Raw genomic sequence first — 12,540 nt, 5'->3', positions numbered from 1 at the left:
TTTTCTTGGCAACGAGGAAGGATGCTACGATTATTTAAGAAAGGGCGCGAAGGCCACTTCAGATTATTCAACGGTAACATCCAAGAAACACGAGAAGCACCAACCAACTGGCACACACCACATTCCTCTCTCGACTCACTCACACTACTAAATCGAACTAGCACATCAACTCAACCTTCAAATCTTGGAAAGAGAGCAGCTCCTAGGAAGGCATTCTCAAATCTCCGACAGAAAATCCAAGCCACCTTTCTTCTTTCGGCCTAGAGGCGGACAAATCATTTGCTCGACGCCTCGCCTTCGACAGCCAATGGAACGGTGCTGGCCATGGTGCGGAACTTCAGTGCATACAGCATCTCCAGGTAGCGGCGGGTCTCGCGCCTCTCGAGGTTGGAGACGTACTTCCAGAACCCGTAGACACCGGTGAGGGTCATCAGCCTCTCTGAGTAAAGCTTCCAGGTGTATCTGTAAAATGACGGTGTTAGTTGCAGCAAAACGGTCCAAGTTCAGAAACAGAAATCAGTGAATTTTCAGGTGCATACTTCTCCTCAACACGCTGAAGCCCACCCTGTGAGATCTTGGTCCAGTGGCTGGGGTCTCCCTGGCACTTCTCAAAGAAGTCAACGAGCAGAGCGGAGGCCGTGTCGCCCTGGTAAGGATCAATATGGTAGCCGGACACACCATTCACAATGATCTCAGCTGGACCACCATATGCAGTAGCGAATGTAGGAAGACCACAGGTCATGGCCTCTATGACGGTAAGCCCAAATGCCTCGTAGAGAGCAGGCTGCACACAAAAGAAGCATGTGATGACAGAAAAACTTACGAGACAACAATGCTGTTTATGCAACATGTGCTAACCTGCACAAAAGCACCCTTAGTGTCGCAAATGTAGCGGTAGAGCTCAGCGTTGCGGACACGGTTCATCTGAGCAGAGATCCAGCGGACATGGCCATTCAGGTTATATTGCTCAATAAGGTCAAACATCTTCTTGAACTCAGCTTGCTCCTCCTTGTCCTTGGATGGATTTCCATGGTCACCACAGACAATCACAAGGTTAACAAGCTCCTGCAGGCGAGGGTTCCGTCCATATAGCTCAACCAGACCAGTTAAGTTCTTGACACGGTCCAGACGAGCCATGGAGAAGATGATTGGCTTGTTCCTGTCCTTCAGCACATACCTGCAAAAGGTATTCCAGTCAGATTAACAGCAAGGCACAAACCGCACCAATGCAGCTCAACTTAATTAAGAACAAATTCTCAAGTTTTTACTTGTGCTCATTGTTGTCAACATCACTGTACAACAGCTCCTCAATCTCTGGGTGGAGGGAGGTGAGTCGCCTTTGTGACTCAGAGTACGGGAAGTAGATGGACATGTCCGCACCAGGCGATACTATGTTGAACTTTGGGTCAAAAACATCAATACCGTGGACAACACGGTACATTCCAGGCATTGTGAATGCCATGTGAGATTCGTACTGACCAACAGTGTCCTTGCTGAAAAGGTAGAATTGCCATTAGATCATGGAAAGATAACGACATTTTACCACAAAACCAATGAATATATCAAAAGAACTTTGGATGCAAAGAAATATTACTTTCCAGCAATCTCTTGGAAGGTACTGGTAATGATGAAGTCAGCATGGTTCATCGCAATCAAGTCAGTGGTGAACTGGCATGAGAAGTGGTAGTGGTCCTCAAACTTCTTCCAGTAGAGGTCAGAGTTGGGGTACTTGGTTTTCTCAAGTGCATGGGCAATGGTACACTGCATCGATGGCCAAGGTAACATCAGCAATTATTGGTACGTGGTAGTATGCTTCCAACAAAGGAGCAGCAAGAATTCGTACGTGGGTAACACCCATCTTGTGTGCAAGCAAGCATGCAACAAGGTTTCCATCACTGTAGTTTCCGATGATCAGGTCAGGATTGGCCTGGAGCTCTCCAGAAATCTCGTGTGCCACATCCTGGCAGAAATGTGAAAGCAATGAGATATTCATCTTATACAAACAAATAACCAAGAAGAGGTATGATGGTGAGGTTAGGTATCTACATCAGTGAAAGTCTCCAGGTATGGCCAGACTTCAAAACGTGAGATCCATTTGCGAACAATTCCATTTTCAGTTCTGAATGGCACACGGAGGATGTGGGTGTGCTCAGTGCCCAAGACCTTCTCAAGACGCTGACCGCAGGTTGTGCCGGTTGCATCAGGGAGCAGCCTGGTAACCTGTGCAGGACCAATAAAAAAAGGTTCAGTATCATATCTCCATAACTGACAAGTTTTGCTTTTACCATTCGAGATGTAACACTTACAATGAGGATCCGCGGTGTGATGTCAAGACCTTGCTGCTTGATCCTCAGCAGCATCTCACTCTCCATAGCACGGACTTGATCCAAAATGTAGACAACCTTTGGGGAATCATAGCACAAAGATTAATGAGAAAAGTTTATTCATGTAAGCATGTATAAATGCCAAAAATATGCAAGGATTTTACCTGTCCGCCAGTGTCAGGATACCCCAAGACATTGGCTTGGGCAAAGTAACCATGCGGGGAGAGGATGACAACATTGAACACCATTGGGATCGTTCCAAGGAACTTCTCAAGGGTGGATGGGTCAGGGGCCTCAAGAAGGTCTAGTAAGAGGTGCAGGGTCTCCTGTGCACGCTTGGCACAATCACCCCAACCCTTCTCCAGGCCAAGTTCTTGGAACCTGTATTGTCCAATCAAATGAATAATCAATAGCTTCGTCAAGAACATACTCAAGTGTTAATAATGACATAACAAATATTCAGTACCTGTGGTGGAAGTCCGAGTACGGTGTGTCTGCTGGAAGACCAGACAAATGTTCCTCGGCCTTCCTCAGAGCTCCCTGGAGAGCACTTAGACTGCGGATTCTGTCGTTCATCATCATGGTCTGCAGAATACAAGTTTACATAAATAAAGAACCACATCACGGAACTTGAATAATGACAAGGATAATAATGAAAGATTGGCTTACCATGCCCTTGTAGTTGTGTGCGCGGAGGAAGTTGAGCAAGGGGTACATGCTTTCCTTGTCATGGAAGAGCTTTGATGACAGGTGCCTGTTGAGGAACTGCACACCATTGCCAATGGACTTTGACAGGGAGGGCCGGGGGAAGGAGGCATTGAATGGCTCAAAGTCCAGCTCAAGCACAAAGTCTTTGTTGCTGCCAAAATACAAAAATGTTACACAGATAGGAATTAAATATCTATAAAAAGTAAAATAACCAAATGATCAGTTAAACATCCAATTCTCCAGTACAGATTTATATACCTTCCTTCCACAAGCTGTTCCTTGAACTGCAAGTACTCAGGGACACTCAACTCCTCAACAGCAAGCTCACTCACATTGACCCTTATATACTCCCAAACACCAGGCCTTGGACGGATGGCAAGGGCAACCCACGGGGAGATAACAATCGCCTCCTGTACAATACAAAATAATCCATAGATTACAGCAAGAGCAAAAGTGAAAAAGGAATGCTTAAGTCCAATGAGATCTGAATCAGATGCAAACCTGCGCTGCCCTCAGTACATCCTCAAAGGCACCATCCTTCAGCTTCTCGCGCGCTGCTTCAGGAATTGCAGTATTGTACTCAGAGATGATCTGGTGGGGCTGCAGCATTCCTTTTCCAAGGTTAACCAACCTGCACAAAGCAATATCACGTCACATAAGATCCAACAAAATCCCAGCTCAGACTGAATTATTCCAAGACTATCTAAATGCACGTGTGTTGCTACGAAACTATTATTATTATTTTGCCTAAGTTGATCAAATTTAGTTTTGCCCTTATGTTCTCAAATTTTGTGTTGAACAACAATTATCACAAAATATACATCAATCATGTCAATTGTAGTCAAAAGATTGTAATATGTATATCTAGCATATTAAATGGTGCAATTTTATTTTTTATTAGCAATATAAAGAATAGTCAATGGGGTGAACGGACGACCACCAACTAAGATATTTATAAGTAATAATATATAGAAAGAAATTGTTTAGCACGCCATCATATCAACATCATTCAGAAGTTGCTGAACTATATGAGAATTAGAAATCCTATTGAACAATATGAGAATTAGAAATCCTATTGGAAATATTGAAGGACTTGTTTCGGCCTTGCAACCAAACTTGAACGAAATTATATATCAGATCCAGTCTGATCTATACACTTATGCCACAGACTGCTCAAGAGAAAAAAAAAATAGAGCCGCTGACAAAAGTTTTAGCACTTGGCCAAGTGCAGAATTCAATCATTCTATCCAGTTGCACTGTATCAGGTCTTACAATGCACATGCAGTCAGATCTACTAGCAGCACATGCTGTATCATCACTATTTACTTATTAAGTACTAGGTTTTGACAAAATCTTGGATGTATAAAGAATGTCTTTAGATATTCATTTGAACAGAAACCTGAGTAGGAGTAAGTGCATGCAGTTCAGCATTCCTGGTACACTAGGCAAGATCTAAAGTATCTAAAAATTCCTGGTAGTAAAAGGTCCGTCGACATCATCACCAAGAGACATACGGGCACGCTAGTAGTATCAACTTATCAAAAACCAAACTATGACCATAGATAGATTATTTCCCTTAAAAAGGAGAAGAAAATTGAACAGAAAAATTATCTGCATAACAGTGTAGAAAGCCAGAAACTGGTTATTCCAGACGTAATGAGATGGGGGCAAACCTGGTGAAGACAGCGACGAGCTCATTCGGGTGCGCGGAGAGGGAATCACCGATGCGCTCCCTCACGCTTTGGAGGCGGCTCAAGACACGGTCGCCGGCAGCTTCCCCCATTGCTCAAGCCTGCACAAGAAAAATTGGGGCTTCAGTTCAGATCCAGTGGCACAAGCGCCGCACAAAAGATCCAGAGCGAAACAAACCTGAAACCCCAAACCCCAAGCAAGACGCCAAGACAACCCGGAGAAAAAATCGCAGGAAAATAACAACGCCCCGCGGTTCCCACCTACTACCGGAACATTCGACGAGCATGCAAAGAAAGAGCAGATGAACAACGAATCAACAAAAATTCCTTGAAACCCAAAAATATCGACACTACCAACTGGAGGATTGAGAGACATACAAGAATCAATGCAGAAGAAGGCTTTTAGTAAGCCCAGGCCGAGGGGAAGTGAAGTGGGAGGGTGCGTATTTATACAGATCTGAGGGGAGAAACCAACAAGAAATCCCGATGGCTTCCAGGGAAAAAAGTTGTTAGTATCTTGCTCCACTCCAGGCGAGGGCACCAATGAGCTCCAATAGCTGTCCGTTGGAACCGACGGTGGCTGGCAAGGAGAAAGAGTGACGCACGCGAGCAGCTTCTAAACATGGGATCAGCGTGGGATTGGGGATTTCTTTCGTGCAGGCCATGACAAGGTCATTAACAACATTAATCGAGGTAATTAAGAAAAATATAAAAGATAATCTAAAGCTAATCATGTCTATTAGCACTAGAAACAAGAACCGTCAGTATGTCGCCGAGTTTCTGAGAAGTCAGACGAGCATAAGACCAAGTAAAAGCAGGAACACTTAGTCTGAAGCAAGCAAGAGAATTCATCAGTCAATGATACTTTAAATCCGTACTAGATCTAAAATCTTATCCACCTGACAACTTGTGAAGCAGAAAACCTTAAACCCAGATAATGATGAGATCTCGCCAGATCCAGAAGCATCCACCAGATCTCCGCAAGTGGATGCTTTGCTGACAGAGATCGTGCAAACCCCATATATGCACGTGCTATCAACCCTTAGTGCAAGAAACATCAGAAAACAAAATCTTTTAACCGGCCGAAATAATCGCGATCGGACAAAGATTTCTCCGTCAGTCCATCCAGTCTGGATTCGCATCAAGTTTCCTTTTTTTCTTGGCATGACCTCTCTACGATGGCTCCAAAGCCCAAAGAATCCTGGCAGCATAGTTCCTCGGTTCCTATCCTACTTCCTACCGACGCCATGGTATTCGATCGGGCATGCATGCGCAGTAGCGGAAGCTTTTTTTTTTTTACAACAGGGCATTGTTCAAGCAAAACCGGAACAGAGCATTATTCAGGCAAAACAAAGAACTCCATGGACAGGACAGCGATCCCTTTACCTTTTTCTCTTCTTCCGAAGGAGAAACCAAGGAACGCAACGGTGGAAACTTGGTGAAACGGACTGGGGGTGAACGGGAACGGATTGGTGTGAGGAGAGCCGTGCCCCCGGACCCCTATTTATACACGGACTGGCACCCTCTTCCTCCCCTTACCTTTTACCATATAAAAAGATTGCTGATTGCTTGCGAAACAATTAATTAGTACATTTGCTTTGCATTGCACTGGTTTGATTTGATATCCCAGCCGTGTGTTTATTTCTGTGCATGAGTATGCCTCTGTAGCATCCAGCCTTAGTCCTTCCTGTACCAATTCGGACGCAGTTTAGGAAGGTTTTTATGGTGGCCGGCGTTCTGGGAAGGTTTGTGGAGCACGCCATGAGGCAAATAAAGGCTAGGATCATAATTTGTGCCAAATTATCGTTGGGGATCTTTTGGTTCTTCAAATGTGTATAGCTTCGTACCATAAAATTTGTGGTACCAAATTATAACGAGGAAATATAACGATTAACTTAAACATCACTTCCGTGGCCGGTTCTATTAGTTAGCCTAAATTCCAACATTTCTCACATATTACCGTGAAACGGACAACTACGAAACCAAGTGTGGACTAGGATGTCCGACGTGGAATAGGCGAGTTCGACTGACTCCTCGTGTGCTACGTCAACGAGTTCCTGGCGCAGCGGGGCTACGCATGCTACCCGGGTCATGGGTGTGCTATGGTTTGGCGAAGCAGGACCGTCCTCATCGCCCCTCCCATAGCCGCCAAGCTCTCCCGTCGCCACCCTACGGATCTGCAACAAAGCTTGAGATCCCACAGATTAGCGGTGTCGTTCAGTCGTGTCGCCGCGGCGCTGAGATCCCCCACATGCAGGGTCAAACATTTTCACGGCATTGGCCACTGCCTATGCAGAGATCCCGCTGGCCAAAACCGTCGCTGAAGAAGACCACTTTGTGCTGCTCAAATCCTCGTCGGGGTGCTCCTAGTAGCATCCGACGGGCCGCTTCTAGCAAACTTCATGTGCTGCATCCACCATCTTGTGGTCGCTGTCAATGCAAATGCCACCACCACACGTGGTCTTAAACTTTGTCTCGCGCCGTGTTCTACTAGGACGTCGTCCCCGACCTCCTTGATGTTGTCATCGACGACAATCACTCGGACTTCTCCTCGTGTGCCGCCCACCTCGACACTTTTCAACGTGGCATCGCCTCTGTCTTCAGTTATTCACTCCTATCTAGCTCACCACCTCTTAACGCGGTGGCAGTGATGCAGAAGCCAAGATCGTCAGGACCCGTGATTGGACGAGATCAAGTGGAGTGTAGAGTGTCACGGACTGACTCAAGCTCTCGCATGATGCTCGCCTCCACGCATCTGACATTGGTCAAAGCTGACGAGGATGAGTGCGCACATGTATGGTGTCAACATGGGCAAAGAGCAAGGTGAGCAAGTTGATAGCGCTAGTGGCGAGGAAAATGGAGGTGCATGGGTTCAAGAACACATGCAACATTCAATTTATTAGCACTAAAGTTAATTGTCCGATGGCTGTACCATTTTGTAGAAATGCTAATATTGAAGATAAACATGAAATAATAATTAGTTAGTAGTAAAGATAGCGTTGGCACTGACTCTTCACGACATTCAATTTATTAGCACTAATGTTAAAAAAAAATTTGAGGGAGCACTAAAGTTAATTGTGTATGATGATAACGAGTTTGGCTTTTAGCTGAACTCTTAGTTAGCCGAGTCTTCGCAGAAAGTCATACTCCTTCCGGCACAAAATAAACGACGTGAATTTATGTAAATTAACTTTTGATATGGAGGGAGTATTTCTTTTCGATCTCTCAGAGCCGCAGCTTGAGCGAGCTATAAATATCAACTTTTTGCGGATGCTCACGCTCCTAGCGCAGCGTTGCCTTTGGTGTGCCCATGTTCCTCTCAGAGTCAGACTGGCCACTCGGGCACTCCTACGGCCATCCAGACAGAGCACCTAAGCTGTGGGATTGAAACCACCGGTAAAACCACGTCGGGACAAGGGAACCCGCTGCGTACACCCCCATCTTTCCACGCCAGCCACAGCCACGAAGCAACTTTTCCGTATTCGAGGGGACATGGCTCCAGCCAAAGGACGGATTATCAGATGTTAGGGGGATTGATGAACGATCATGCATGACGAAACCCAGCATATTTACCAACAAATCATTGGTGCGCGGACGGATAATGAGATGTTTGGGGGATTCACCGGGTTTTGCTTGGATTTCAAACAAAGGTGAGGGGGGTGCTGCGTTCACTTCCTGATCCAACCCGATTTTTGCACTGTTTTTTTTTATTGGCGGAGATTTTTACACTAGCTTTCAGGGATTTATTTATTTCAGCCCCCAACAGCTCACATTGATTGGTGGGGAAAAGCAATTGTCACCCGCTCGCTCAGCTTTTAGATCGTGTCACTGTCGTGTATTCGTGTTACAGTACAGATGTTAATTAAAAGTCGATCGCATTCTCTCCGAGTGATGTATGGATTGTTAAATCACACCTGAAACTAATGATGTGGATTGGATTGCTTTTTTGTTCAAAGAAGAGATGAAAACTTCTTGCGTCTGCATCAATTGATACATATAACTCTCTATTATTGACAAACATATCCAGCTTTTACAATAAATTCAAATAAATACGTAGGGCATATGCCCTCAGCCTCTACACATGGTACTACAACTTATGGACTGCGTAATCTATCACTAGTATGCCACACATACCCATTGAGCATATCCCAAAGCTACTAGTATCTTCAGTTTATTCGGGCGGATAAAATATCCTACGGTACTCCTTGTAGCATTGTTTTTATGTTTATTGCTATATCTTCTTGAGGGCAACAAAGCGTGTGTGTGTTTTTGCTCAAGGAATGAGATAATTCCCATTCAATTCGTGTGCAAAACCAACAAAGTTGAAGTCCATTGTAGATCAATACAACTCAACCACCCAAATAAATATTCATCCTATCTATTTCCTCTTACCAATGGATTCAGTAAGACGGTATTGGGATTTTGCCTAATGTTTATAGTGTTAAAAAAAACCTCGTCTGTCCCATACCAAAGCACAGGTCAAGGTAGCACAGATCAAGGTCAGTTTTGATCTCACGTGACGCCGTGGTGCTACTGTGTATGGTGGGGTATGAGGTTCGGAAATTTTTTAGCCTTGTGTGAGAAGGTTTTTTTCTTTCTTCTTTCCCGCGGGCCTATTTTTTTTTTAACAATGCTAAAAAACATAGTATTAGGATGCTTCGTGGCCTCGTTGGTGAGGAACACACCGGACGTCGCGCAGAGAGGGCAGCGTCGAGCCCACCATCGCGTTTAGGCACATGTCACGTCACACTGACTGACCTCATCGTTGGTAGATCTCCCCGCAGGATGCTGCGCCGGTGGTACTCCACGTGGCCGGCCAGTTAGCTTCTGTCCTCCGTTTCCTTTTCTCGTTTGTGTATCTCTTTCTTTTCTCCAGGCTGGACGGGTTGCCGTGGAGCCGGGACAAAGAATGAATACCAGCCTTGTAGGAAACCATGGTTCGTGATAAACCAACGGCTTTCCCCAGCCTGGGGCACACACAGATTTGTTCTGCTGGGCAATCAGCGGATTACCATAAAAATACGTGTTTTTCTAGGACAAATCTCACACGCCCATATGCGTACTGCCTAGGTAGCAACGTTTCAGGATTTTTAATTAGGAAACTTGTCGTCCATTTGGTAATTCTCAGTAGTCCTCAGAAAATTGAGACGGAGAAGGAACAATTGAACGCAGGTCTGCTAATTAAGTAACTATGCACTGAAATGGAGCGTCGGTAGCTCTTTTGTACAAGCCGAAACCTATGGATCTGGGTCCCTTGATATATCTTGTCCTGAAAATTGTAGCTATGTGAATTTCTTTTCTATAAATTAGGTTTTTGTGATACATGTCAAATTGTCAATAGATTTTACAGTAGTTTCCTTGATGTTTAGTGAAAAAACTTCAATGCTTAAACAGCATTTAATTAAGCACTAAAGTTGATTTTTCTTTAAGCGTGCCACAAAACTCATTTATTTTTCACCTGAAAAAAACTCATTTATTTTTCAAAATAAATAAACAAATACAAGTACACAACTGACATTTCAACGTGTGTTCCTTTATACAAAAGAGTAAAATACACTGGAAGTCCTAGTTTTTTTTAAAGATGTTAAGTTAGTCCTTAAATTTTGGAAATGCATGTTTAAGTCCTAAACTTTTCATAAGTTGTTCATCATAGGTCCTCATTGTGTATGCGTCGGTCTAACATGGTGCGTGGCCTGGCCCACATGTCGGAAAACCCTTCGATGGGTAATATTTCAAAACACCCTATGCCTTCTTCTCCTTTCCGACCTGCAGCCCCTCCCTCTCTCTACCCTCTTCACCAAATCACCGGCGACACAGAAGCGACAAGCCGACGGTGCGGTTAGGTTCAGAATCAGCAAGGTTAGGACTTTACTTATCGTATTGCGGTGGGTGGTCATAGGGCTTCCGCCGGACTGAGGCCATCTCAACGGAGTCGCCCGCGTTGTCCACCGCCTAGCTATTTCGCCTGAGTGTACCGTGTTGTCGACCTCCTCGTCATTGCCTCTGCGATTCTCCAATAGCACCTCCGACATCACCATTCCCGACATTGCATGGTGCTCGCCATGCCCATGGAGGTGTACTTAATCTGAAATAATTTTACTTGATGTTAGATTTTGAAATGCAAATGCAATGTATGTTGATCTTGTATGCAATGCAATGTCTGTTTGATCTTGAATGGAATATGAAATGCTCTGTGCAACGCACGCTTGGCATCTAACGCTTCCTAGTGAATAATGCGTCAGAAGTGTGACCTGGACGCACCCGTGGCGTTCCAGGAAAAATTAGACGCCTCACCCTTCTTACTAGCCACACGTCAGAGATGAGGAGTACACATATGACGCTCACTGACTCTTCGGTTTTGCAACAGAGAAGAGGATTTAGAAAGTGTCGGAGATTAACCTTTGTGTAGTAGTGGGACCTAGTAATTTTTAGAGCACTCAATATTGTTTTCGAAAGCAAGATGATAATCTAATAAATTTGCCACCGAAGAGGCGGACAAGGTCCCGGTACCGCATGGATCACCCGACACTTGTTTGTTTGGGTGCTTATGCATCAATAAATGAAGGCAGGGACTCGGGTAATTTTTCTTCCTCGGAATCGACTCTTCCCAAAGTGACAGTGTTTTTCTCTCTCAGCTGTCTCTCTCTTCCATATCAAGAACCATCCTATGTGTTAAAATTAAGGGTTAGCACTCTTAAGTTCTAGATGTGGCACTAATGAAGGCTGCAGAAAGTTACCTTATATAACTTCAATATCAAGAAAGCAACTGAGAAAGATGTCTTTGTCCTCGAGAGGCCCAGGTATGATTGAGCATAGCTCATTTCTATTTAACCTAACAACCAAGTGCCCTCCAAACTATGAACTAATTGCGCACTACATTTGAAAAGGTAGGTAGTAGGTCAAGGTTTCAATATTAGGAGTGAGAGTGGATAATTAGGGCCCAATGAAATAAGTAATGTGATGTTTTTAGACCTGCGTACTCAAAATACCATCTAAATGAGCTGAGAAGCTCAATTCCATGAAGGCATGAACCTAAAACTGATTTATAGTTGCTTGTCACGTCACGCATTCACGCAAGTTCTATAATTTTTCCATCACAGATATATTAGCATAACTATTATTGTTCCCGCTATTACTTCATGGCAAATCAAGACCATACTTCTCTTTCTGCCGGGGAGGTGGAGCAGTACCCCAGATCTGAACCATTTGAGAAGAAGTTACATTGTCATATGTCAGTATGTCACCGGGTTTATGCGATGGCATTTTCTTCTGCTGACTAAGACAGGATATTAGAGTGCACAACCACCAGACTGGTCATTGGTCCGCTTCAACAAAGCAGCCTACCTTTTTTCTGCCGCGACCAAACAGATCTGACAATTGCACTCATATCTTTACTGAATAGCGATGCATGCTGACTGTCCGTCCTTATCCACTTTGGCTTACAGCACATGATTTATTTGATTGTTTCATTCATGGCCAGCTAGCTAGCTGCCTTGTTTGTCTGAAAAGGCCAGGGAGGGATGCAAGGCTTGTTTGGTCATATGTGGCCCGGTCAAGCATCTAGGTTCGATTTCCTCCGGAATGATCGACCATTGAGGCCTCATTCGTTTCACGAGAGTTTCATTTAAATTTTTGTTCCTGCATTAAACTCTCTCTTCTTCTTTTTTCCAAAAACGAGAGAACCATTGGACGAGGGGATATACATGAGAGTTTCTGCTGGTTTTTGCACATATATTGCCAAGAATTTCCCTTCATGGATGCAGAGCTTTGGCATCCTTTTGTGTGGACAATCGCTAAAAGATTAACAAAATATAACA

At 44.4% G+C, this 12,540-nt stretch overlaps 1 protein-coding gene across 3 annotated transcripts; it reads right to left on the bottom strand.

Moving 5' to 3' along the window:
• Nucleotides 1-6,266, bottom strand: LOC100839938 (sucrose synthase 1). 3 transcript variants are annotated; one of them, XM_010230214.3, is made up of 16 exons: nt 5,102-5,316; nt 4,902-4,987; nt 4,706-4,824; nt 3,534-3,663; nt 3,291-3,442; nt 2,994-3,183; nt 2,791-2,909; nt 2,489-2,705; nt 2,307-2,402; nt 2,047-2,220; nt 1,844-1,960; nt 1,595-1,761; nt 1,269-1,493; nt 859-1,177; nt 540-784; nt 1-462 (listed from the first exon to the last, which is right to left on the bottom strand). In XM_010230214.3, the coding sequence occupies exons 3-16, from the start codon at nt 4,813-4,815 to the stop codon at nt 276-278; spliced, it is 2,448 nt and encodes an 815-aa protein (XP_010228516.1). In that variant the 5' UTR covers nt 4,816-4,824; nt 4,902-4,987; nt 5,102-5,316; the 3' UTR covers nt 1-275. The 3 variants fall into 3 exon arrangements, with proteins under 3 accessions (XP_010228516.1, XP_003557752.1, XP_010228517.1); XM_003557704.4 differs by lacking the exons at nt 4,902-4,987; nt 5,102-5,316 and adding an exon at nt 6,110-6,266; XM_010230215.3 differs by lacking the exon at nt 4,902-4,987.
• Nucleotides 6,267-12,540: the final 6,274 nt, after the last annotated feature.

Source organism: Brachypodium distachyon, chromosome 1, assembly GCF_000005505.3.
Source record: "Brachypodium distachyon strain Bd21 chromosome 1, Brachypodium_distachyon_v3.0, whole genome shotgun sequence".
Classification (NCBI taxonomy): domain Eukaryota; kingdom Viridiplantae; phylum Streptophyta; class Magnoliopsida; order Poales; family Poaceae; genus Brachypodium; species Brachypodium distachyon.
The sequence above is the reverse complement of the archived record's forward strand: the minus strand, read 5'-3'. Positions and strand labels throughout refer to the sequence as shown.